General features: G+C 39.7%; 1 protein-coding gene and 1 pseudogene across 5 annotated transcripts in view; both read left to right on the forward strand.

Annotated features, from left to right (window-relative positions):
* The window catches only part of PPFIA2 (PTPRF interacting protein alpha 2), a gene marked incomplete at its 5' end in the record, with an annotated part of 484274 nt that overhangs the window by 382596 nt on the left and 76107 nt on the right, over positions 1 to 25571 (forward strand). For 2 of the 4 annotated variants that reach the window (XM_082256724.1, XM_082256722.1), the window contains 6 exons: positions 2940 to 3160; positions 11050 to 11287; positions 11532 to 11561; positions 12762 to 12892; positions 17629 to 17783; positions 23054 to 23147. In XM_082256724.1, coding sequence (XP_082112850.1) covers positions 2940 to 3160; positions 11050 to 11287; positions 11532 to 11561; positions 12762 to 12892; positions 17629 to 17783; positions 23054 to 23147 — 869 coding nt within the window. Of the gene's footprint in view, positions 1 to 2939; positions 3161 to 11049; positions 11288 to 11531; positions 11562 to 12761; positions 12893 to 17628; positions 17805 to 23053; positions 23148 to 25571 lie in introns of all 4 variants that reach the window. The other 2 variants (XM_082256723.1, XM_082256721.1) reach the window with 1 other exon arrangement.
* Positions 15473 to 16340, forward strand: LOC309554588 (cytochrome P450 2C8-like; annotated as a pseudogene). The gene is made up of 2 exons: positions 15473 to 15985; positions 16027 to 16340. The product of its transcript is annotated as a cytochrome P450 2C8-like (transcript).

Genomic DNA, 25571 nt, shown 5'->3' on the forward strand with positions numbered 1-25571 from the left:
GAAGCTGTACCTAAACTAATTTGAAGTCCTTTTTTTCCCACAAACAGAGCTTTCTTTTGGTGGTTTTGATCACCTGTGCGATTTTTTGATCATGCGCTATAAACAAAAAAAGAGCGTCAATTTTGCAAAAATAACAATATTTTTCACATTTTTTTATATGAAATTCCCCAAAAAAGAAATGTAAAAATCAAATTTGTTTAACATTTTCGGCCAATTCTTTTTATGCTACATATGTTTGGTAAAAAAAATCGCAAAAAGCATATTTTGATTGGTTTGCGCAAAAGTTATCGCGTTTACTAACAAAGGGAAAGATTTTTGTCATTTTTGTTGTTTTTTTTTTAACGCGTAATGGTGGCAATCTGCGATTTTTTTTGCAGGACTGCGACATTTCGGCGGACAGATCGGACCCTTGACCGACATTTTTGACACTTTTGGGGTTACCAGTGACATTACTACAGTAATCAGTGCTATAAATATGCACTGTTACTGTAAAATTACACTGACAGTGAAGGGGTTAACTTTTTTTGAGAGGGAGGGGTTATGAGTGTCCCTAGGGGCGTGATTCTAACTGTGATTGGCTGTGGCTTGAGGTGTAGGAACAGTGATCAACGGTCCTACATAGTAGAACCGTATGATCACCATTCCTACACAGGCGGCTTGTTTACATCAGCCGCCTGCTTTACTCCCTCTCCACCCGACCATCGCGAGTGACCGGCGGACATCGGGTCCGCCGATCACACGCGCGGGGGGGGGGTCCGTGACTGCGCTGGAGCGGGAGCACGCCTCCGGCGGCACGCGCTCGCTCCCTAGACCCTCACAGGCTAGCGACATAGTACTACGTCTCTTTGCCTGTGAGGGGCTGACCGCCGCAGTAAATAGTCGTGCGGCGGTCGGCAAGAGGTTAAGGGTGTCTCCACGCTTGATGGAGGGCTGATGGCACCGCCCTTGGACAGCAGCATTGTCGGTCTGTGAAGAGGGTAGTGTTAGACTAGCAGATTTAAATGGACCTGACTAACATATTAAGCCTAACTTCAGGTAATGCTTTTTATTTACTGCTGCGGTCAGCCCCTGCCAGGCAGAGTGACGTTAATTAACGTCACTAGCCTGGGAGGGTCTGGGGAGCGAGCGCGCGCCCGCGGAGGCGCGCTCCCGCTCCCGCGCGGTCACGGACCCCCCCGCGCGTGTGACCAGCGGACCCGATGTCCGCCGGCCACTCGGCGATCGTCGGGGGAGAGGGAGAATGTCAGGCAGCTTGTGTAAACAAGCTGCCTGTCATTCTCCTCGCTGTAAAGACACTGATCACACGGATCTAGTATGTAGATCCATTGATCAGTGTCCTTACAGTTAGAGCCACAGCCAATCACAGTAAGAATCACGCCCCTAGGGACACACACAGCCCCTCCCTCCCAAATAAAGTTAACCCCTTCACTGCCAGTGTATTTTTACAGTAACAGTGCATATATATAGCACTGATTACTGTAGAAATGTCACTGGTAACCCCAAAAGTGTCAAAAATGTCAGTCAAGGGTCCGATCTGTCCGCCGCAATGTCGCAGTACCGCAAAAAAAATCGCAGATCGCCGCCATTACGCGTTAAAAAAAAAACAACAAAAATGACAAAAATCTTTCCCTTTGTTAGTAAACGCGATAACTTTTGCACAAACCAATCAAAATACGCTTTTTGCGATTTTTTTTACCAAACATAGGTAGGATAAAACAAATTGGCCAAAAATGTTAAAAAATTTTGATTTTTACATTTTTTTTTGGGGAATTTCATATAAAAAAATGTGAAAAATATTGCTATTTTTGCAAAATTGTCGCTCTTTTTTTGTTTATAGCGCGTGATCAAAAAATCGCACAGGTGATCAAATACCACCAAAAGAAAGCTCTGTTTGTGGGAAAAAAAGGACGTCAAATTCGTTTAGGTACAGCGTCGCACGACCGCGCAATTGTCCGTTAAAGTCACGCAGTGCCGAATCGCAAAATACCCCCTGGTCTTTTAGCAGGAAGATCCTCTGGGGCTTAAGTGGTTAAGCAGTTACAGAAACAGTTTTTCTTTTTCTTTTGGGGTGAAGGATTTATATAAATAACTAAAAGCTGATCATTTTAAGCATGACCGTCAGTGTTTTTCTCAACCCCTAACCACTTTGGCTGGACAGCTTGGTCTGGTAAAGGAAGCTAAATAATACCAGCCAGATAAACAGGTAAAAATTAAAGGAAGATAAACTTAAAAAAAAAAAAAATTAATGCTGCCACCACCACCACCACATCTAATAATTAGCAAGCTTCAATATAATACATTTATGTTTTGAGGTTTAATACTACTTTAACAATCAGCCCTTTGGCTACATACTTGGACTTGTCAGCAGATGCTGAATCTAAATTCATTATCTTTGCTGCAGGTGTGCTCACAAGAGGTTTTCTGAGCCTTGTTCAGTTTCTAATATGCTGTTAGGGGCATCAGCTATTGGCAATTAAACACTTCAAATGTTAGGATACGGATACAAAATTTACATTGTGTATTTAAAATGTATAATTCTGCTTGATGTGTTAGAATTGGTGGTGCACAAATGATTATGAAAGCCGGGCAAACTGCAAATCGTTCAATTCTTCTGAATATATGCATGATTGCCTAACTTCATAAATCCATATGTCTGTGCAAACCTATGGTACATGCAAATAATCATCAGAATCAAAAAGTGATTATTACTAATTGTTTTGATTCTGTTATCACTAATGAAGGTATTAGGAAATATTTTTTGGTTGTAGATTACAGAAGGTTGTTGCTATGGAATAAAAAAAAAACACAAATGTACCTGACACAAAAATGCCTGACACAAAATGCCTGACAAAAATGCCTGACAAAATGCCTGACACAAAAATGCCTGACACAAAATTGTCTTGTATTTTTTTGTTTTGCCAACATTTCTCACTAATTAGGTGAAGTCTTTAGTGGACCATGAATGGAATCGAACACAGCAAATGGGAGTGCTTAGTAGTCATCCGTTTGAAAGTGATACAGAGATGTCTGATATAGATGATGATGATCGTGAAACGATTTTCAGTTCCATGGACCTTTTATCTCCAGGTGGACATTCTGATGCTCAGACATTGGCAATGATGCTTCAAGAGCAGTTAGATGCTATTAATAAAGAAATAAGGTATTATTATTATTATTATTTATATATATATATATATATATATATATATATATATATATATATATATATATATATATATATATATATTATACACCTGTAGTTAATTTGTTATGTTTCTTACCACCAATTTTCAAAAAGTTTTAAGTTGGCACTACATATTTATTTGTTGTGAACCCAATATGCTATATGGTCTGGAAAAGTCTAGTTAATGACTTTTGGGAAGGATTGCCTTTTGGAGACAGTTACAGTAGAGTGCTTATGAAAATGTATTAATGGAACAAGACATTTTAGAAGGAACTTGCAGGAAGTACCCTGAGATATTGTGTTACATTACCCCAAAGAAAGGATTTGAATTCAACACCAATATATTTGTAGTAGATCACTAAGCCCTCACAGCATTATGTCCATATACAATATTTGTTCCCTAGAGAAACAATACAGTTGTGCAGAATCTTTTCTATGTTTAAAGGGGTGCTAGAAAACTAAGAAAGTATCTCTTCTTTTGCATGCCTCACGTTTTCCCAGAGCTGTCAGACTTCTGTGATGAAAAGGAAAGAAACCTTTATCTGATTTGCTATAGCCAATCATAGGCTAAGTAGGGCAAGACATTTGGGGGTTGATTTACTAAAACCAAAGAGTGAAAAATCTGGTGCAGCTCAGCGTAGAAACCAATCAGCTTCCAGTTTTTTTTTCAAAGCTTAATTGAACAAGCTGATGTTAGAAGATGATTGGCTAAAATGCACAGTTGCACCAGATTTCACACTCTCCGGTTTTAGTAAATCAATTCATTTGACTGGTCCTGACAGCCCTGCAATGTAAATGAGATTTGAGTGGTCTGCTCAGCTATGGCTGATCTTACCCTTTTTTCTCTGCAGGGCCAAGTTTTTATCTGTGGAGCTTGTAGGCATACTCATTTTGGTGACTTAAGTAACACCTCTGTGGCTGGGATTATCTATTTTACTTAAGCCTCGTACACACGCACAGATTGTTGGCCGACCGATAGGCCGTCTTTTGTCCAGTGTTGTTTGTTGGTTGAAATGTGCTCTAGACTTGCACTGGACTTTTGTTGGCCAACAAAAACCAACTTCAGAAGTGATGTCATGTGATGGTTGACTTTCCGTGTGTTTTTTCTTCTCTGAGCATGCCCAGTCTTGCTAATCTGATTTTTGTCTGCCGAAATCTGTACTGACTGAGGAACAATCGGCCGTTCTGTTGTTGGCCAACAAAAATTTTATAGTATGCCCACCAGATTTTTTTCGGCCGAAAAGTCGCAGTTGGTTGTCGGAAGCATCATTCTAACAAGCCTACAATGGGCCGATCGGACGTTGGCCGACAATTTACGGCCAACAATCTGTGCGTGTGTATGGGGCTTTAGTGCATTACCTTGTTGTCCTGGTCCTAACCTGGTTTAGAATGATGTTCTAATATTTAAATACCTATATGCAATAACTATTGATGCATAGGCAAGGCATGGATTTACTTTAAAGTGGGGCAAGCACATAACCAAAACTATTCTGGTTTACAGGATCAGCTGTTTTGCATGTACTCAGCCTTCCAGCTACAAAAAGAAGACAAAGCCAGCTCTTATAGATTTTTACAGTTCTGCCTTAGATTTTTTTTATGCCAGCTTGAGTATTTTCTTAAAGTATTTAGTATAAATACTGAAAACAAGGACAATAAAGCATTGGTTGGGATATAGAGTTTTTTTAGTATCACATAGAATTTAACAGCAGAACAGAGTTGAAGCCAGGTCAGTGTATTACCTTTACAATAGCTAAAATGTCAACTCTGCTTGCACCAGCAGCACCTGGAACAAACCTGGGAACTGACATGCTGGTGACATTTGAAATTGGCTTTTTTACTTTGAGAGGACTAAGTTACAGTGACTGTGTTTCTGAGCTATTTTTATTTTTGGCACTCCTGCTTCTTTGCCTGTGGCAACTGTACAAAAACATCCTGCTTCTGTCCAATTTCTAGCTAAATGCACATAGAAAGCAAGAAGCTATGTGAGTGTAGGTGATTGCCTGTATATCTAGTGTTCCTGTCTTTTCAATACATCAAGGAGTATGTCCAAATTTCATTTATATCTAGGTTCAGATTGTAAACCCGCAGCACTATCATGCACAATCAGAATATGCAACCAGCTTAATTAAATTGAAACGGCAAGTCATTTCAGTTTTCATAGGTTTACTATGGTTACTGCTTGTATTTAACAAAAAAGACAAAGTATTATCCCTGGAACATGTCTAAGATACCCTATACTGCTTAGATTTGCAGATCGAGGAATGACCCCCTATTGTGATCGTTACATTACTATTACTCTTCATAACAAACCATTTGTTGACTTGATGGCATTTACTTTTAATCTCTTTGTTGTGCTTATCTTTATCTACTTGGCAAGTGTAATATGATTTGCACATTGTTATACTTTTATAAACTATTTGAACCAGAACATGTCTTAGATAAACATCTGTAGGGACATCACATGGATATGAGGAAAACTTTATAGCTCAGGAGATTTGGTATGGACAATAGATTGAATTTATATGCATGTTCAATTGACCCCAAGGTGGACGGGGATGGAGATAATTGCCCAGTTTACAAAGGGTGCATAGGTATATGATAGGTACTTGATCCCCCCACTTGTCTGCAGTCTGCCAACACTTATTTTATATCTATGGACACAGTCAAATGAAAAGCAACTAGTGCCATTTGCCTATAATCTTAAAAAGGATGAAAGTGAGGAAATATTCTATTTAATTGTTTCTTTGCAATCTAAGCTCTGCCTTGCATTCAAATAGATGTTTTTTTCTCCCTGTAACTTAAAGTGGCACTAAAGGCAAAATCAAAAACGATATACACGATCTCTCACTAGCATTAAAGAAATTATATACTTTAATTTTTTCACATGAGCATTGAAATCACATTTAAAATAATAATTATTTTTCACAATCCAATATAAGTTTACTTGAGCAAATATCCTTTCATTTTGCGAGTTTGGAATGTCTCCTGCTGGTATTTTTAAACAACTTCCTGGAATCCCTGCATGTTTTGCATTTCTAAGGGATATATTTTCCATGGTGCCTTGCTGCCTGCAAGCAGTGATTCCTGTACCGTACTGACTCAACCTCCAAAGACTCCTCCTCTAAGCACCTCTGTAGTCCAAGAAGAGGGACTCTGTGAAATGTGTGACACAGCAGTGCCTACTGGGGGGGGGGGGGGGGTCACAGTGAATATGTTACAGAATTCAAGGATGTATATGTGTGGAAATCTTCATAAAGTAAGTTTACAATCTTCATGATTGTTCAGCTAAATTAGGCTAGAAATGATTGAAATACAATTTGGAAATAAATATAGATAATTTTACATTTTGACCATGGATGTGCTTTAATAAATGAGCATAGAATGCATGAAGGTAAAAAGACTTCAGCTTTTAAAACTGCTTAATTTCCTTCTAAAACCTGCAGTCCATCTGACACTATCCTCTATAGCAGTGGTTTTCAACTCCGGTCCTCAGGACCCACTAACAGGTCAGATTTTAAGTATTACCTTGGGGAGATGCAGACTAGAATACTGCAATCACTGAGCAGCAAAGGACATCACCTGTGATGTATTTCAGTTATTTTGCAAACCTGGCCTGTTAATGGGCCCTGAGGACAGGAGTTGAGAACCACTGCTCTACAGACAGGGCTGCTGTCATAGGGTGACTGTATTGCTCCTCTATAGATAGAGGAGCCACCCTAATACAGGAAGTATACACTGGCCAGATTACAGGGTGAAGCTAAAGGGGGGGGGGGGGGCTAAGAAAAGAAAACGAATGAAGTCCCCACATTTAAGGATTGGTGAGCTGAACCATATTTCATTTTTGTTTTTGGTTTAAAACGATTGTAAGTGCTGCATTCTTCTCAGTATTTTTACTTGATGGTGTGCATGGTTATGTAAATGTGTTGGTATATTGACATGGTTAAGTTGAAAGTGTTTTAACAAAAATATTTTAGCAGGTGATTTTAATAACCCATTTTGTGTACTGTAATGCTTAGAAAATGCAGAAGACGGCAGCAAATTGTAGTACCTAGGAGGATTGGTGAGAAAGGAGATGCAAAACTGTTGAGATATCAGTAGGAAGAATTAGGGAGCATTTAATAAATAGGTTTAGTGGGCCAATGTTTGAGATGGCCTATTTGCAAAATAATGTGTGTGTATCCTTTTTTACTCCTTGTTGTAGTTTCCCATATTTGTACATTGTCTTGCAAAGGCGGTCATAAAAAAAAAAACCTCAACACTAGCTGAATGGAAGCGAGAAGTAAACTATATCATGGAGACTAAATGCTGGGTGCACACTGTTAAGGACCAGCTGGACCATTTTTCGTGATGTTTGGTTGGGTGGATGTACAACTCTGAGGAGATCCCTGATGCCTTATTATATCTTTTCCAGATTTAGTAGTTACCCCCCGGGCCCTCACTTTAATTTCTGTCGGAATTTGAGGCCCTTACTCAGTTTTAGGTGCAGCCGAAGCATCCCTGATTTGACCATCCCTGATACTTGACCATACCTGGTTTTGCTCTTAGGTTTTACACGTTGAGGTGTTTATCCCCTGTAAGTTTGTTCCTTTTTTACCAAGATTGATATACAGTATCTCACAAAAGTGAGTACACCCCTCACATTTTTGTAAATATTTTATTATATCTTTTCATGTGACAACACTGAAGGAATGACACTTTGCTACAATGAAAAGTAGTGAGTGTACAGCTTGTATAACAGTGTAAATTTGCTGTCCCCTCAAAATAACTCAACACACAGGCATTAATGTCTAAACCGCTGGCAACAAAAGTGAGTACACCCCTAAGTCAAAATGTCCAAATTGGGCCCAGTTAGCCATTCTCCCTCGCCTGTGTCATGTAAATTTTTAGTGTTACAAGGTCTCAGGTGTGAATGGGGAGTACGTTTGTTAAATTTGGTGTTATCGCTCTCACTCTCTCATACTGGTCACTGGAAGTTCAACATGGCCCCTTATGATAAAGCACTCTCTGAGGATCTGAAAAAAATGAATTGTTGCTCTACATAAAGATGGCCTAGGCTGTAAGAAGATTGCCAAGATCCTGAAACTGAGCTGCAGCACAGTGGCCAAGACCATACAGTGGTTTATCAGGACAGGTTCTCGCCATGGTCAACCAAAGGAGTTGAATGCACATGCTCAGCGTCATATCCAGAGGTTGTCTTTGGGAAATAGACGTATGAGTGCTGCCAGAAATGCTGCAGAGTTTGAAGAGGTGGGGGTCAGCCTATCAGTGCTCAGACCATACGCCGCACACTGCATCAAATTGGTCTGCATGGCTGATGTCCCAGAAGGAAGCCTCTTCTAAAGATGTTGCACAAGAAAGCCTACAAACAGTTTGTTTAAGACAAGCAGACTAAGGATATGGATTACTGGTACCATGTCCTGTGGTCTAATGAGACCAAGATAAACTTATTTGGTTCAGATGGTGTCAAGCGTGTGTTGCAGAAACCAGGTGAGGAGTACAAAGACAAGTGTGTCTCGCCTACAGTCAAGCATGGTGGTGGTAATGTCATGGTCTGGGGCTGCATTAGTGCTGCTGGCACTGGGAAGCTACAGTTCATTGAGAGAACCATGAATGCCAACATATACTGTGACATACTGAAGCAGAACATGATCTGGGCCACAGGGCAGTATTCCAACATGAGAACGGCCCCAAACATACCTCCAAGATGACCACTGCCTTGCTAAAGAAGCTGAGGGTAAGGTTTATGGACTGCCAAAGCATGTCTCCAGACCTAAACCCTATTGAGCATCTGTGGGTCATCCTCAAATGGAAGGTGGAGGAGCACGAGGTCTCTAACATTCACCAACTCCGTGATGTCGCCGTGGAGGAGGACGCCAGTGGCAACATGTGAAGCTCTGGTGAACTCCATGTCAAAGAGGGTTAAGGCAGTGCTGGAAAATAATGGTGGCCATACAAAATATTGACACAATGGGCCCAATTTGGACATTTTGACTTAGAGGTGTACTCACTTTTGTTGCCAGCGGTTTAGACATTAATGGCTGTGTGTTGAGTTATTTTGAGGGGACAGCAAATTTACACTTTTATACAAGTTGTACACTCACTATATATTGTAGCAAAGTGTCATTCCTTCAGTGTTGTCACATGAAAAGATATAATAAAATATTTACCAAAATGTTAGGGGTGTACTCACTTTTGTGAGATACTGTATGTGTGTTTTTCCTATTATATCATTGGTTTGTGAAAACCTTTAATTAATAAACATGATAAAAAAAAAACCTCAAGACACTTGTGGTATGCAAAGTCTGCAAGCATGGTTGCCAACTTTACCTGTGCCATTTTTCTTATCTATGCTTTAACCATGCCTTAGTCCTTAAAGTGGTTGTAAAGTCAACATAATAAAACGCTGCCATCCCCTCTATTTAATCAAGTTGTACAGTACTATGTGTCTGTTTTTTTTTTTAATTCTAATTGTAAGTACCTTACCTCACAGTGATGTCAGTGCCATTCCTCTGCTCGATCTTCTCCGATGTAAGGAATGCAGAAGGAGGGGCTGAAATAACCCTCTGACATCAGCTGGCCAACAGAGGAATGTCAGGTGACTACTGTGGGATAAGGCATTTATGATTAGATTTTTAAAAAAAAACAGGCATTTAATAGTTTAGATCTTGATAAAACAGAGGCGATACAAACTACTTTAAAAGGGTATTTCAAGTGACAGGGACGAGCAGTAGGAGGGGAGGGGTGAGGAGGGGATCACTCTCACACACAGGCATCGGAACTGACAGGGAGGGAGGGGGAGAGACAGAGAGCAGAGAGGAGAGAGTAGACAGCGTAATGACAGAGGCACGTAAGCTGACTACGGTATCATGGATCAGGAACCATGATTATTGTGGTCAGCAGAGACAGGGGGACACAGAAACAGGCAGGATCAGCCAGGTATATTACATTATACAGAGGGACAAATTACACAGCACAAGCACTATGCTGTTTAACATGCTTTAAAGGAACAGGCCATATATATATATATATATATTTATTTTTTTTTTAAGGGTTACAAACGCTGGTTACACATTTTTGTTGGGTGGATGATGGATCTCCTCTAGTTTCACCACTTGGCTCATCCTGTATGTCCAATAATCATTTTAAAATTCCTGATCTTTCTTTTTAAAAGGATACCTTAAGGATTGTGGAATCTTTTGCAATCCACTTGGTTTAGGGCATGCTCTGGGGCTGTCATACCTTATCCTTTCTTCACTACTTGGAAAGTCACTTAGCTGGAACAAGCATGTGATTACAATGCTGGAGTTAGAATAAAAATACTGGTAATGCACCTTTAGAAACTAGTCAGCAATGATATCTCCCAGAATTCTCAGCTTACTGCATTTAGTCACACTGGCTCTGCAGCTAGTCTGGGTGACAAAAAGTAGTCAATAATGGACCCTTTCTATTTTTTTTTTAATTTGCTGTGCATCTTTTGGAATGGTTTAAAACAAATTGCATGCAGATGTGTAATGCAGGGTTAAATTGGTTTACAGATTCTGCATGCAGTAGACAGAAGTGATTCTTGCTCCTCAGGGATAGTAATGAGCTAAGTGGGCATGAAATCTTGGCACATTTCTTTCAGCTGAGTTACACAAACTATGTTATGATCCTGCTCTCTAAGTGGGGATATCTGTCGAAAAGCCTCTGATGCAATTGATGTCAAAAAAGACCTTTAATTATGTACAGACCTTTCATAGACACAGGCTGAAAATGTAATGGATAAATTAGTTCTTAGCACTGACATACCAAGATCTGAGTTTAGTCTCTCTTATCTGGTTCTGGCACTTGCATTGTAAAGAAATGTTTTTTTGTTTTTTAACCAGACTCATTCAGGAAGAAAAAGAGTCTACGGAACTAAGAGCAGAAGAGATAGAGAACAGAGTTGCCAGCGTTAGCTTGGAGGGACTTAACTTGGCCAGAATGCACCCAGGTACTTCTATAACTGGCTCAGTGACTGCTTCGTCGTTAGCAAGTTCATCACCTCCAAGCGGACATTCCACACCTAAACTCACACCACGTAGCCCTGCAAGGGAGATGGATCGCATGGGAGTCATGACACTAGTAAGTTGTGAATTTGACTTTATTTTACAGCTGTTGATTTATGACTACAAGTTTACCCACTTCCAGCTATTTTTCAGAAAGCCAATGATGCTCTTTTTTTTTGTACGTTGATATCATTTAAATTGCTTCATAACAAACATACTCTGTTAACTAATTATTTTTTGTGTGTTATTTGTCTTTTACTACCACTATTAATACTAATGCTGTTTTTTTTTGTTTGTTTGTTTTTTTTTTGTAATTTTAGCCTAGTGACTTGCGGAAGCATCGACGAAAGGTAATGCCACTTTTACATTTAGTAAACCTAAAGCATCCTTAAAATAATGACCATTTGTTTTTGTTTTAGAGCTTGATTCATTCTGAAACCAAACTAGGCAAATATTCAATCCACTGGCCTAGATGTTTATGTCCATTCCACATTACTGTCTGTTAGGGGACCTGCACATTGGAGTGATTTCTGTATTTGTCTTGACCATTCAAATATATTTTAGCATTTCAATTCTTGTATAACCATCAACAAAATCATGTATAGTGATTTTATGGTTTGCCAAGTATAAATGTATCACTAGTAGTAATTTGTTACATTTAGCTAACAATAAAACTTAAATATGGATTTAAAATTTTCACATAGTATCAGAATTTTCAGTGGCTAGCATGCATCTAGAGTTCTAATGTGCAAATCACTGTAATGCATGTTCGTGTGTGTGTGTATGTGTATTGTGACATAAGTTCCCTATGATTTAGCATGAAGTGCCTAGAGAGCTGTTTTTTTGTTCTTATTTGTTGATAAGGGAACAATTTGGAAGAAGATCAGGACAGGTTATGATTGAGGATTACTAGATACGTTAAAGCCAGCCTTAAATTTGATCACCTATTCCTTTGGCTGATAAATAAAAATTGAAGACATTTTGTGGTGACATCACTGGCTTATTGTTGTTAACTTTACTGCAGAAATGTTTCTTCTCCCAAACACTAGCAACATCAGCCCAACTCAAGTTTCATCTGATTAAAAACATTTAAATAGAATCTTTCAAAAAGCAAATTACATGGGGAAAGGTTATGGCCTTTAAAACAACTTAAAGACTTCTGATGTCTGCCATGAAAATCCTTGCGCAGGGCACTCCCTATTATAGGGTGCCAAATGTCTCATAGTTCCACTGTTGTCAATGTCAGGAAGCTGGTGTGGAGCAATGTTTCTTGGTAGATTCCATTTAAAGTAAGAACAGATGCATACAAAATAGAAGATTAACTAAATGTGTTATAAATAATTACAAAAAAATACCAGAAACCATGTGAGAAGTTAAAGTCTTTTTGGGTTTTTTTAATGACAGTTTAAGCTATTTTGCAGACTTACATTATGGTAATCTAGTCCAAAAAATATCAACAATTAACCTTTTAAGTTTATATTCAGCACAGAGATGGCATGCATAATTCATAAATCAGTTTGAATATGGCTAAACATAACCTTCTGTTTCAGATTGCAGTTGTAGAAGAAGATGGTCGTGAAGACAAAGCCACGATAAAATGTGAAACCTCCCCTCCATCAACGCCACGTGCCCTCAGGATGACTCATACTTTGCCATCTTCATATCATAATGATGCCAGAGGGTGAGCTGTGTACCACGTTATTCAAACTACACACTACTTAAAGTGTTTGTTACCTTAAAAAAAAGAAAAAACAGATTCTGTTTCCTTAAGGCATGTTATACAACACAGTGCTTGTGCTGTGTCATTTGGCCCACTTTATCACCTAAAAAAGCTCACTGATCCTGCCAGTTTCTACCCTCCCCCTTGTAAACTGACCACGTTATATCATGGCTACTGAGCCCTGACGCCGTGGTCAGTTTACATGTCTCCATTATCCGCAGTAGCCCTGCACTGTCCTCTCTCCCCTCTCCTCCCTTCCTGTCTGCTCGTGTCAGTGCCCTACCCCTGCCCTCCCCTCCTTGCTGCTCTTATATTTAATTTAAAATCATGCCATTTCCTCTGTAATATAGCAAAAAGTGTCCCTGTGCCTGTGTTATAGAAAAAATATGCCCATCTGTACCCATATCAGAGAGATCACGTGACCGTTTGTCTCTCTCTCCTCTCTTCCCCTCCTCCCCCACTCAGCGGCAGTGCTTGGCCCCGCCCGCTGGAGCTGTTAGCCAGGCAGAGAAGACAACTGAAGAGTCAGCTAAGCGCCGGGGGGCACTCTGATTTAGCTACAGATCGGCATATTTTTTTTTCTATAACACAGGCATAGGGACACTTATTGTTATATTACAGAGGGGATAGCATGATTTTATATAAGTGGCTTAACAACCACTTTAAAAGAGAAGCATGGGAATTCCTTTATTTTCAGAATCATACTTACCTTGGTGGATGCAGCATTGGTCCAATGCTGCATCTGTCCCCCGCCATCTCTAACACTGAGAACCAAGCAATCAAACACCACCAATCATTCGGTTCTCAGAGCTCCCTGGGCAGAGAGCTGGTGACTGTCAGTCATCGCTGTCTGCTCTGCCCCCTGCGATCACTGGAGCACTGGGCTGTGGAGGGGGCGGGAGTGGCTGGCTCAGACTCTCAGCGGATCGCTGAGAGCCTGAGCCGGATGCTGGTCCAGGCATGTGGGTGCATCCTGACCATATGGTTGCAATCTTTCCTGAGCCTGGCCTGGCTCTGTGACGTCAGCCGAACGTCTGAAGCTGCTGTCTGTTGGAAACTGGATAACAGGAGTGCAGAACAAACTGCACTCCTGTGATCCTTATATCCATGAGCTTTGGCTGTACTTCTCCCTTAAATGTCATCCCAGGAACTATATGGCTATATAACTAGTCAGGCTATGTTAACAGGTCCAAAAGAAACAAAATCAGACATATTTCATAAAGAGACCATTTACCCCCCCCCCTCCTTTTTTTCTTTCTAAACCTTTGCTTACCTGGTTGCGAGTCCTGCACAGTAAATATACTCACCCACCCAGCAGATCTAGTGGTGTCCTGCTGAAATCCTCTTCCCTTCTGTCCGACACTCAGTCCCATGCTGGAATCTTTATGCATGACGTCATCGGGAAGCCTCCGACTATTTTGGGTTCACCCGGCGGCTTTCTCAATGACTCACGGCTAGGTCTATCCCCTTCTCTTTTCTCAATGAAATCGAATGCCTCCCAGGATATGTGACGTACATGTCCGAGAAGGCACAGCGAGCAACGTGCACATCAATCACCTAGGCAAATGATGTGCATGGGGGGAGCCAGAAGTGTTTTCATTAAAAAAAAGGGGCAAAAAAAACAGAAAAAAGCCCCATCTCAACAGGGGAAGGGTGCAGAGAAGGGAAGATACAAATGAGGGTGAAGATCCTTTTAAGCTTGGTTAAATTGTATATATGGCTTTTTTTTTCTTGTGGAAAATGTGTAAAAGGGTTAGAATACCGCAGAGACAGAGGGGTTGATTTACTAAATACAAATAGACTGTGCACTTTGTAAAGTGCAGTTGCACTCTGCAAAACAAAATAAATATGGTCTGCCACCTTTTCTGTCCAGTTGCCTCCATCCCTAAATACATATACAAAAATACCAAGGAAAAACCAAGGAAAAAATTGGGACTTTGAGTGAGGACAACTGGACTGTGTAATAGATAAATAAATAATTTAATTTGTTAAAAAGAGTCACATATACAACCGATGAGGACACATGCAAAGTTGCTCCAGAGCTTAGTAAATAATCATTCAATCATGTGCAAGCAAAAACCCTTTTTTTTTTTTCATGTTCCTTGCATGTGATTGGCTATTCTTTAAAAAATTAGCTTCTAATCATTTACTAAGATCTTGACTAACTGCACTTGCAGAGTGCAACTACACTTTGCAAAGGGCACAGTCTCTTTGCCTTTAGTAAATTAACCTGAAAAGAAATTCACAACTGTTACCAGAACAAGAGGTGATGGCAAATCTTACAAGAGAACACCTTTTCATTTTGAAGAAAATTCCTTTTTGTATGGTGAGATTTCTCACAGATCCAACAGATCTGTATGTAATGTTTTACATTTCCTCACTGGACACATTTGCCTATTCCTATTGCAGAAGTGATCTGGTAAAAATGTTCCGACTTTGTTCGCAGCACGTCGTCTCTTTACCTTCCCTGCACAATAGATCTCACCAGAAGGAGATGACGTCTTCCTTGATTAGCTACCTCTGGAGGAAGCTGGGGGAAAGCTTCTTAATCTGTTCTGAACCTTAATGTGCTGCATCCCTGGCCCCCACCAGAAAATTTTCTATTATTTTGAAAAGATTGGACAGTTTCTACATGATAGGGTGGAACTTCATAAGGAGACATTGGATGTGAACTGTCCTTGTGACTTCATAGACTGCTTTCTCATTAAAATGGAAGAAGAAAAGAACAACCCAAAAACAGAATTCCATAATGATAACTTACGAGGAACAGTAAATTACCTGTTCTTTGCTGGGACTGAGACAACAAGTATGACCCTGAGATATGGCTTCCTGATTCTACTCAAATACCCTGAGATACAAGAGAAGATCCATAAAGAGATTGACAATGTAATAGGCAGTGATCGCTGTCCATCAGTGGAGGACAAGCGTAAGATGTCATATAGAGATGCTCTCCTTCATGAGATCCAGAGATTTGCAGATATTGTACCAGCAGGTGTACCCCATGCAGCCAGCGAAGACACCACCTTTAGAGGATATTACATTCCGAAGAATTTTAGGGGAACTCTGCCAATGGAATCCAGACAAATATTTACCAGGGAACTTTGGTTTTTCCAGTCTTAACTTCTGTCTTGAAGGATCCCAAACAGTTCAAAAACCCTGAAAAATGTGACCCTGGACATTTCCTTAACAAGAATGGAACTTTTAGGAAGAGTGATGCCATTTTCTGCAGGAAAACGTGTATGTATGGGGGAGGGTCTGGCTCGCATGGAACTCTTCCTCTTTTTTACAATCATTCTCCAAAGGCTTACTCTGAAACCCACCGGACAGAAAGTACATAGAAATTACACCAGAGCCCAACAGCAATGCTTCCAGACCTCATGAATATGAGATGTTGGCTGTGCCTGGCTGAGGGACCATTTTTATTGAATATGGTATTCATGTTTCAAGATCATTTATCACAATTTTTAAAAATAATGCAATATGGACTTTCAGGGTTCCCTCCTATAAAGTTCTATAAACAATGAGTGCCTGAGTGACAGCACCTGGTCAGATCCGGAATTTATTTCAAAGCAAGGACATTATTTGGCTAGAATCTGTCTGTTCACCCCATGATTATGTGGGATAGCTTTCAGGAAACATTATTGTAGGAACTGTTACGCTCAGGAATGGTTTGTTATATGTAAAACACTTCAGAATATGTAATAAAGTACCTTTTAAAATGGAAAAAAAAAAATTCCTGTTTTCTGCAAAGTTGGAATGTTTTATATATTATTAATTTGAATTACGATTTATTGGAGATAGTCTCAGTTGCTATTTTCATGACATGGCAGACCAGAAACTGTTACCAGTCCACCTAATGCATTTAGACAGAGGTTAGAACTATTGATTAATACAAATGGGAAACTTTATGCCAGCTTAATTAATACTTTTATTTCTTTAAGAAGAACATTTCAAGCTTAAAGCCAGATAAAGACTTTCCTATTGAGGCAGTCTTGAACTGAGGGACACTCTGGTATGGAAACTTTAAACAGCTCTTGTGGTTGAGAGTTAGGTCCAACTAGTTCTTAGTCATTGTGCTTAAAGCATGTCTAAACTCTCCCCAAAAAAAAAAAGTGTTGATGAAGGAGCCAGTCCAAAAATAGGTATTTGGTAGCTAATGAAGCAGAGGCTGTTGAATACAGAAGCTACCAGCTGACATTTCTCTATCCACACTGCTTAGCCTGGATAGGTGAATCAATGGATTTCTCTTGATTAGCCAGGATACTAGCATTCTGCCAAGACAAACAGGTAGGTTCAGCTGTTGGCCGATTACTGAAATGAGTGGCCTTAATATCCATTAATGAAGATTACCAGGTATGAAGGAGCAGGTTCTCGACAACGGATACTGGTTTGGTATTTGCATGACACTGCACTCTGGTTTCAGGGATTCCTGGAAGCCCAAATGAAAAACTTTCATACCAGTAAAGTTTTACCAGTGCCCTCACTTCAGGTGTACTATATTAAGAAACCCTATAAGCAAGGTCAGTCACTACCACTTACAAGAAGATGCTAAATTTTCCTTGACGTGAAAAAAAGGAAAGCTATTTCTCCTGGCCCTAGGATGTAAACACAGCATGAATTCATCACTGAACCTGTATGCTGTTAGCTTATGGGTTTTAAATATTTTTAAATTATTTTCTTCATTTTTTTTGTTGCAGAAGTTTGACTGCATCTCTTGATCCTGATGCCCTTGGTCTAGTCAGTGCCAACAGCAGTCAAGACTCTCTCCACAAAGCTCCAAAGAAGAAAGGAATTAAATCATCCATTGGACGGTTGTTTGGTAAAAAAGAGAAGGCAAGACTTGGACAGCTCAGTAAGGAGTATGGCCTCCAAGGTCATTGTTCTTTATAAGAATTTTTTTTTTTAGAAATAAGTTTCTGTTCTATCTTGTGTATTTAAAGGCACATTATGCTTTGAGTGCGCTGGCACAAAGGAGTCATTTTGCTTAAAATTGAAAGCGCTGTATCAAAAATGAGTAGGTGTGTTCAAACATTGAACATGGGCATATGGCATCTCACTTTGCCACTGCTGTGTTAACAGTGATTGCCAAACACAGTGTTAAAATTACTATTGACAGTAGTGCATATATGGTAAATTACCACATGCAATCATAATAATCATCATAACTTAAAAGGTTTATTTCCCCAACACTCCATATTCCTGCTATGTGCCTGCTGTACCATGTACTTGTATGAAAAAGTATCCTGTTCTCTTTGTATTGCTTCCTTTGTGTAAAATCCCTGGTGTTCCTGCCAGTCCCTCTGCTTTCCTATTACAAACTAACCACACTAAGCAGGAGAGCACAACTTGGTCAGTTCTCTAGCTGTGCTGCATACTCAATATATTCTCTTCCAATAATCAGACTTGCCCTGAAATGCCCCCCCCCCCTGCACAGCCTTTCACTGGCAAGCTCTGTGTGCTGCTGCTTCTCATACCCCACCCCCAGCTCTTATGCAGCTGAGAACAGAGGGAGTGTGATCATTTATAAAAAAGGGAAAAAAAAGGTATTGATAATGTTTTTTTTTTTAAATCTATAAAAAATGTTTTGCCTTTCATTTCTATTTTAAACTAAATAGGTTGTTTCACAAGGTAGTTGTTTACAATCACTTTAAACCAGCATTGTTTTAAAAAATAACTTTAGCATTAGCCAAAAGAAACTTAAAATTGGATGCCAGCCTTACCCAGCCTGTCTCTTTTTCACTCTGTTTACTTTAATTCGGTGTGTCAGCTTCAGTATGTCAGCCTGTCAAACACATGGGAAGCACAGTGGGAGAGAGTGAAGAAGAGTAGTTGGGAGCCTAAAAAATGCAGCTCTTTGGAGAATAGACACTAGAGTTTTGCCAATCTGAATGCTTTATCATCACCGGAACTGTTTTTATGTTTATGTTATAACTAGTTTTCCACTAATAGACAGGCTGTGGAAGAATAATAAAACAACCAAAGTTCTTGCACAGTGATAGTTAAGATTACACAAATTGTACAGTAACAGTTTCTGTAAGTGTGATCTTAGTTTTAGGTCTATATCATGCTGCTTAAAAAAAAAAAACTTTTCTTACATTTTCAGCCATGATATATTCACTGAGGATAGGTTCACATCCCTGTGTGTTGGAAACACTCACAAAATCGTGCACTTTCCCGACATGCAAAGAAATGTGCTGCGCTTTAGCAGATGCGTGGGGGGATGCCAATCAAGGGATTGTAAAGTCTTAACCACTTGCCGACCGCCGCACGACTATCTACGTCGGCGGTCAGCCCCTCACAGGCAAACTGACGTAGGTCTACGTCGCTTGCTTGTGAGGGTCTAGGGAGCGAGCGCGCGCCCCCTGGAAGCGCGCTCCCGCTCCCGCGTGGTCACGGACCCCCCCCGCACGTGTGACCGGCGGACCCAATGTCCGCCGGTCACTCTGCGATCGGCGGGGGAGAGGGAGAAAGTCAGGCGGCTTGTGTAAACAAGCTGCCTGTCATTCTCCCCTGTGTATGATTGATGATCACCGTTCATACAGCTGAAGCCACAGCCAATCACAGTAGAAAGCACGCCCCTAGGGACACACATAGCCCCTCCCTTTCAAAAAAAGTTAACCCCTTCACTGCCAGTGTATTTTTACAGTAACAGTGCATATGTATAGCACTGATTACTGTAGAAATGTCACTGGTAACCCCAAAAGTGTCAAAAATGTCAGTCAAGGGTCCGATCTGTCCGCCGCAATGTCGCAGTACCGCAAAAAAATCGCAGATCGCCGCCATTACGCGTTAAAAAAAACAACAAAAATGACAAAAATCTTTCCCTTTGTCAGTAAACGCGATAACTTTTGCGCAAACCAATCAAAATACGCTTTTTGCAATTTTTTTTACCAAACATAGGTAGCATAAAACAAATTGGCTGAAAATGTTAAAAAATTTAGATTTTTACATTTTTTTGGGGGGGAATTTCATATAAAAAAATGTGAAAAATATTGCTGTTTTTGCAAAATTTACGCTCTTTTTTTGTTTATAGCGCATGATCAAAAAATCGCACAGGTGATCAAATACCACCAAAAGAAAGCTCTGTTTGTGGGGAAAAAAAAGGACGCCAAATTCGTTTAGGTACAGCGTCGCACGACCGCGCAATTGTCCGTTAAAGTCACGCAGTGCCGAATCGCAAAATACCCCCTGGTCGTTTAGCAGCCAAATCCTCCGGGGCTTAAGTGGTTAAGGTTTTTCACCTTAGTGCATTAAGATGAAAATCTTTCTTTGTTGCAGCTTCCCCTTCCCTCTTCTTTTTCTTACCTGAGCCCATCCATTTCAGCAATGTGCATGAGCTCAGCGGCTCCACCTGCTGTCTCTGTCCTCATTGGATAAATAGCAGCAGGAGCCATTGGCTCCCGCTGCTGTCAATCAAAAACAGTGACACGGGAGCGGGGGGGATGAGTCCCGCTGTCGGTGTCAATGGACACAGACAGTGGGGCTCTCCGTGAGAAAGTGGCTCTCCATGGGGCACCCGATGAAGGCGAGGAGCCAGGAGCACCCCAGAAAAGGAGGATCGGGGCTGCTCTGTGCAAAACCCAGGTAAGTATAACATGTTTGTCATTTTTATTTAAAAAAATTTCAACCTCTACAACCCCTTTCATTCCTAATGGCGCCTCAATGCATAGGCAACCACACCCATTTATGGTGTGGTGCAACTTTACAAAAGGGGCGGAGATGTCTTTTCTGCATTTCTCGAGGCTAGAACATTGAAATTAATGGGCTACGCTAAATGCAGCACATAGAGATGTGAACTGCAGGTAATTTGGGTGAAAACAAAGAGAGAATGGGAGATGGCAAGGGCACAAACAGCAAACTTCCTATAATTATTATGGCTTTAATATCGACTCAAAACTCTGTGCCACCTAGTTTGACCTAGGCCTAGCAGTTCAGGCATAGGGCAATTTATTTTCAATTTGTGCAAACTGCCAAATAGTGCTACCATAGAGAACTCATCCTTCTAGCCAAAATACCTCATCATATTATTCTAAATTGTTGCATTTGTGTTTTGTAATTATATAATAACTTAAAGTAACCCTGCACCACTTTCCAAAGGATCCTTACTGAACTATGCATTGTTACTCATGTACCTTAGAGAAGTCTGTGTCTCCAATCACATTTCATGTACTATAGTTTCAATACAGGAAATGTAAAGTGAGGACACATATCTACATTCATGCATAAACAGACACAAAATACACTCCAGGGATAAATATATATATATATATATATATATATATATATATATATATATTGTATATTATAAATAAAAATAAATAAATATGTGTATGTATATATATATATATATATATATATATATATATATATATACACAGCTGCAAGAAAAAGTATGTGGACCCTTTGGAATGATATGGATTTCTGCACAGATTGGTCATAAAATGTGATCTGATCATCATCATCTAAGTCACAACAATAGACAATCACAGTCTGCTTAAACTAATAACACACAAAGAATGAAATGTTGCCATGTTTTTATTGAACACACCATGTAAACATTCACAGTGCAGATGGAAAAAGTATGTGAACCCTTTGATTTAATAACTGGTTGAACCTCCTTTGGCAGCAATAACTTCAACCAAACGTTTCCTGTAGTTGCAGATCAGACGTGCACAACGGTCAGGAGTAATTCTTGACCATTCTTCTTTACAGAACTGTTTCAGTTCAGCAATATTCTTGGGATGTCTGGTGTGAATCGCTTTCTTGAGGTCATGCCACAGCATCTCAATCGGGTTGAGGTCAGGACTCTGACTGGGCCACTTCAGAAGGCGTATTTTCTTCTGTTTAAGCCATTCTGTTGTTGATTTACTTCTATGCTTTGGGTCATTGCCCTGTTGCAACACCCATCTTCTGTTGAGCTTCAGGTGGTAGACAGATGACCTTAAGTTCTCCTGCAAAATGTCTTGATAAACTTGGGAATTCATTTTTCCTTCGATGATAGCAATCCGTCCAGGCCCTGACGCAGCAAAGCAGCTCCAAACCATGATGCCCCCACCACCATACTTCACAGTTGAGATGAGGTTTTGATGTTGGTGTGCTGTGCCTCTTTTTCGCCACACATAGTGTTGTGTGTTTCTTCCAAACAACTCAACTTTGGTTTCATCTGTCCACAGAATATTTTGCCAGTACTGCTGTGGAACATCCAGGTGCTCTTGTGCAAACTATAAACATGCAGCAATGTTTTGTTTGGACAGCAGTGGCTTCCTCTGTGGTATCCTCCCATGAAATCCATTCTTGTTTAGTGTTGTATGTGTTGTAGATTCGCTAACAGGGATGTTAGCATTTGCCAGTGACTTTTGTAAGTCTTTAGCTGACACTTCTTCTTCACCTCATTGAGCAGTCTGCGCTGTGCTCTTGCAGTCATCTTTACAGGACGGCCACTCCTAGGGAGAGTAGCAGCAGTGCTGAACTTTCTCCATTCATATATAATTTCTCTTACCATGGACTGATGAACAGAAAGGCTTTTGGAGATACTTTATAACCCTTTCCAGCTTTATGCAAGTCAACAATTCTTAATCGTAGGTCTTCTGAGAGCTCTTTTGTGCGAGGCATCATTCACATCAGGCAATGCTTCTTGTGAAAAGCAAACCCAGAACTGGTGTGTGTTTTTTATAGAGCAGGGCAGCTGTAACCAACACCTCCAATCTCATCTCATTGATTGGACTCCAGTTGGCTGACATCTCACTCCAATTAGCTCTTGGAGATGTCATTAGTCTAGGTGTTCACATACTTTTTCCACCTGCACTGTGAATGTTTACATTGTGTGTTCAATAAAAAACATGGCAACATTTCATTCTTTGTGTGTTATTAGTTTAAGCAGACTGTGATTGTCTATTGTTGTGACTTAGATGATGATCAGATCACATTTTATGACCAATTTGTGCAGAAATCCATATCATTCCAAAGGGTTCACATACTTTTTCTTGCAGCTGTATATATATATATATATATATATATATATATATATATATATATATATATATATATATATATATATAAACTGCGATTACCTAATTAATCTTTATTAAAGACAAATGTTTTTCATGTCATTCTTGACAACAGGAGCTTTCATGGATATAGACCCTGGGGCACAGGACTCTCTGGGGTTGAGTAAACTTGGAACTCAGGCGGAGAAAGACCGAAGGCTAAAGAAAAAGTATGTAACACTTACCATTGCATGTAATATTATAATTTTTACTTTTCCCAAAACTGTGTCTCTGAAAGGAACCTGTCATAGTAAACAAATTAGAGCTACTGCTATTTATTTGCAAATTCAGGGCTGTTTTCCCTGTTGTTCACTATTAGTGAATCACTGACTTAAATCCTGAAATATGTAAATACTATACATATTTACAGTTTTCCACATTTTGTTATGTTACAACCAAAAACATAAATGTATTTTATTGGGATTTTATGTGATAGACCAACACAAAGTGGCATATACTTGTGAAGTGGAAGGAAAATGGTAAATGGTTTTCAAAATGTTTTACAAATAAATATCTGAAAAGTGTGGTGTGCATTTATGTTCAGCCCCCCTGAGTCAGTACTTTGTAGAACCACCTTTCACTGCAATTACAGCTGCAAGTCTTTTTAGGTATGTCTCTACCAGCTTTGCACATCTAGAGAGTGAATTTTTTTGCCAATTCTTCTTTGCAAAATAGCTCAAGCTCTGTCAAATTGAATGGAGAGCATCTGTGTACAGCAAGCTTCAAGTCTTACCACAGATTCTCAATTGGATTTAGGTATGGACTTTAACTGGGCCCATCTAACACATGAATATGCTTTAGTTTAAACCATTCCATTGTAGCTCTAGCTGTATGCTTAGGGGTTGTTGTCCTAATGAAGGTGAACCTTTGCTCCAGTCTCAAGTCCTTGCAGACTGTAACATGTTTTGTATTCTATCCATTTTCCTATCAACTCTGACCAGCTTCCCTGTCTCTTCTGAAGAAAAGCATCCCCACAAAATGATGTTGCCACCACCATGTTTCACAGTGGGGATGGTGTGTTCAGGGTGATGTGCTGGTGTGATGTGCAGTGTTACTTTTCTCACCACACATAGCGTTTTGCTTTTAGGTCAAATAATTTAATTTTAGTCTCATCTGACCAGAGAACCTTCTTCCACGTGTTTGCTGTGTCCCCAACATGGCTTCTCACAAACTGCAAACCACTTTATTTTAACAATGGTTTTCTTCTTGCCACTCTTCCATAAAGGCCAGATTTGTGGAGTGCACGACTAACAGTTACCATGGGCCCATTGGTTGCTTCTCTGATTAATTCTCTCCTTGCCCAGCCTGTCAGTTTAGGTGTTAGTTTAGATGATCACTAATAACTGCATTTCTGTCAGGATCAGATGGTGACTATGTATAAATTATATATTATTAGCAAAATACTTCAACAGAACTGTCATGGAAATAGTTGTTGGTCAATTTGGAGTTTCTTATTTAACAGCCCCCAACGTATGTGCAGTGTTGAAGACAGTTGCCTATTATTTATACAAATGTATCAGCATGTAGTATACAAGTATTAATTTTTAAGAAACAGAGAGAAAAATAGAGCTTCAGACATTACATCATCTTTTTATTTATGGCTGCCATGCATGTGGATTTTTGCATACAGCTGACCATTTGGATACATTTTCTTGCTTGATCACAGCTGTTTACCAATTGTCTTTGGTAAATGCGTAGGACGGTATGCTCAGCCAATATGGACGATTTTTTTTTTTCAATCCTTTTCAAAGAGAACTTTTTATCAGCTATATCATGAACTCTTGTTTGATCACCATGGTATGACTCTGATCAGTTATACTGTTTCCCCATCACATGATAGAAACTATAAACTATAAGCCACATATAGAATTGTTAGAGCTTAGCTACTTGTTGTAATGCTGTGATTAGTGCTGGCATTAAATTTAGGTATCTGTGTAATATGTTGGCAACAGACAGAAAAAATGCTTCAATGAGCCCTTCATGCATTGTTCATAGAAGGGTGTCTTACTAAAAGGGATATGGCAGTAAGCTGCAGTCTGTTCTGTGCTGCATCATAAGAACCCCAGAAACTACTACACAGTATTATTTGTGTTAGGTCATTTTTAATGTAACATGGTTCTGTACAATTCATTATTTCCTGTGAGCTATAGTACCACATAGCAACCTAGCACGCACTTTATAGAGAATATAGTACCAATAACATCCATTCCTGCACTAAAGGAGCTTACAATTGAGAGTCTCTTCCACAATAATTCAAAAGCATGAATACAGTTTATTCAAATGCCAGAAATCCATGAAGGAATCAGGAATACCCCAGAGATCTAAGGCTTGAGTGCTAAATGCTTGTAGCCCTCTTGCTGCATCACAATATAAATTCAACTAATATGTGAAATAAAATGTAATGTTTCTGGCCATTATCTATTTTTTAAAACTGAAGACAGGCTATTTTATTTGGTTATCTACTATATCAAGTTCTTAGAAGATGAAAGAGTAGCTGTAATCTTAAAGCACTGCGAATGTAATTATATCAGTCTCAGATTAAAGCCAATAATTCCGTAGAGACAACAAATACTTATTTTCTTAAATCAGTAAAA

The sequence above is a fragment of the Pelophylax lessonae genome, assembly GCF_965119305.1.
Source record: "Pelophylax lessonae genome assembly, chromosome: 4".
Classification (NCBI taxonomy): Eukaryota; Metazoa; Chordata; class Amphibia; order Anura; family Ranidae; genus Pelophylax; species Pelophylax lessonae.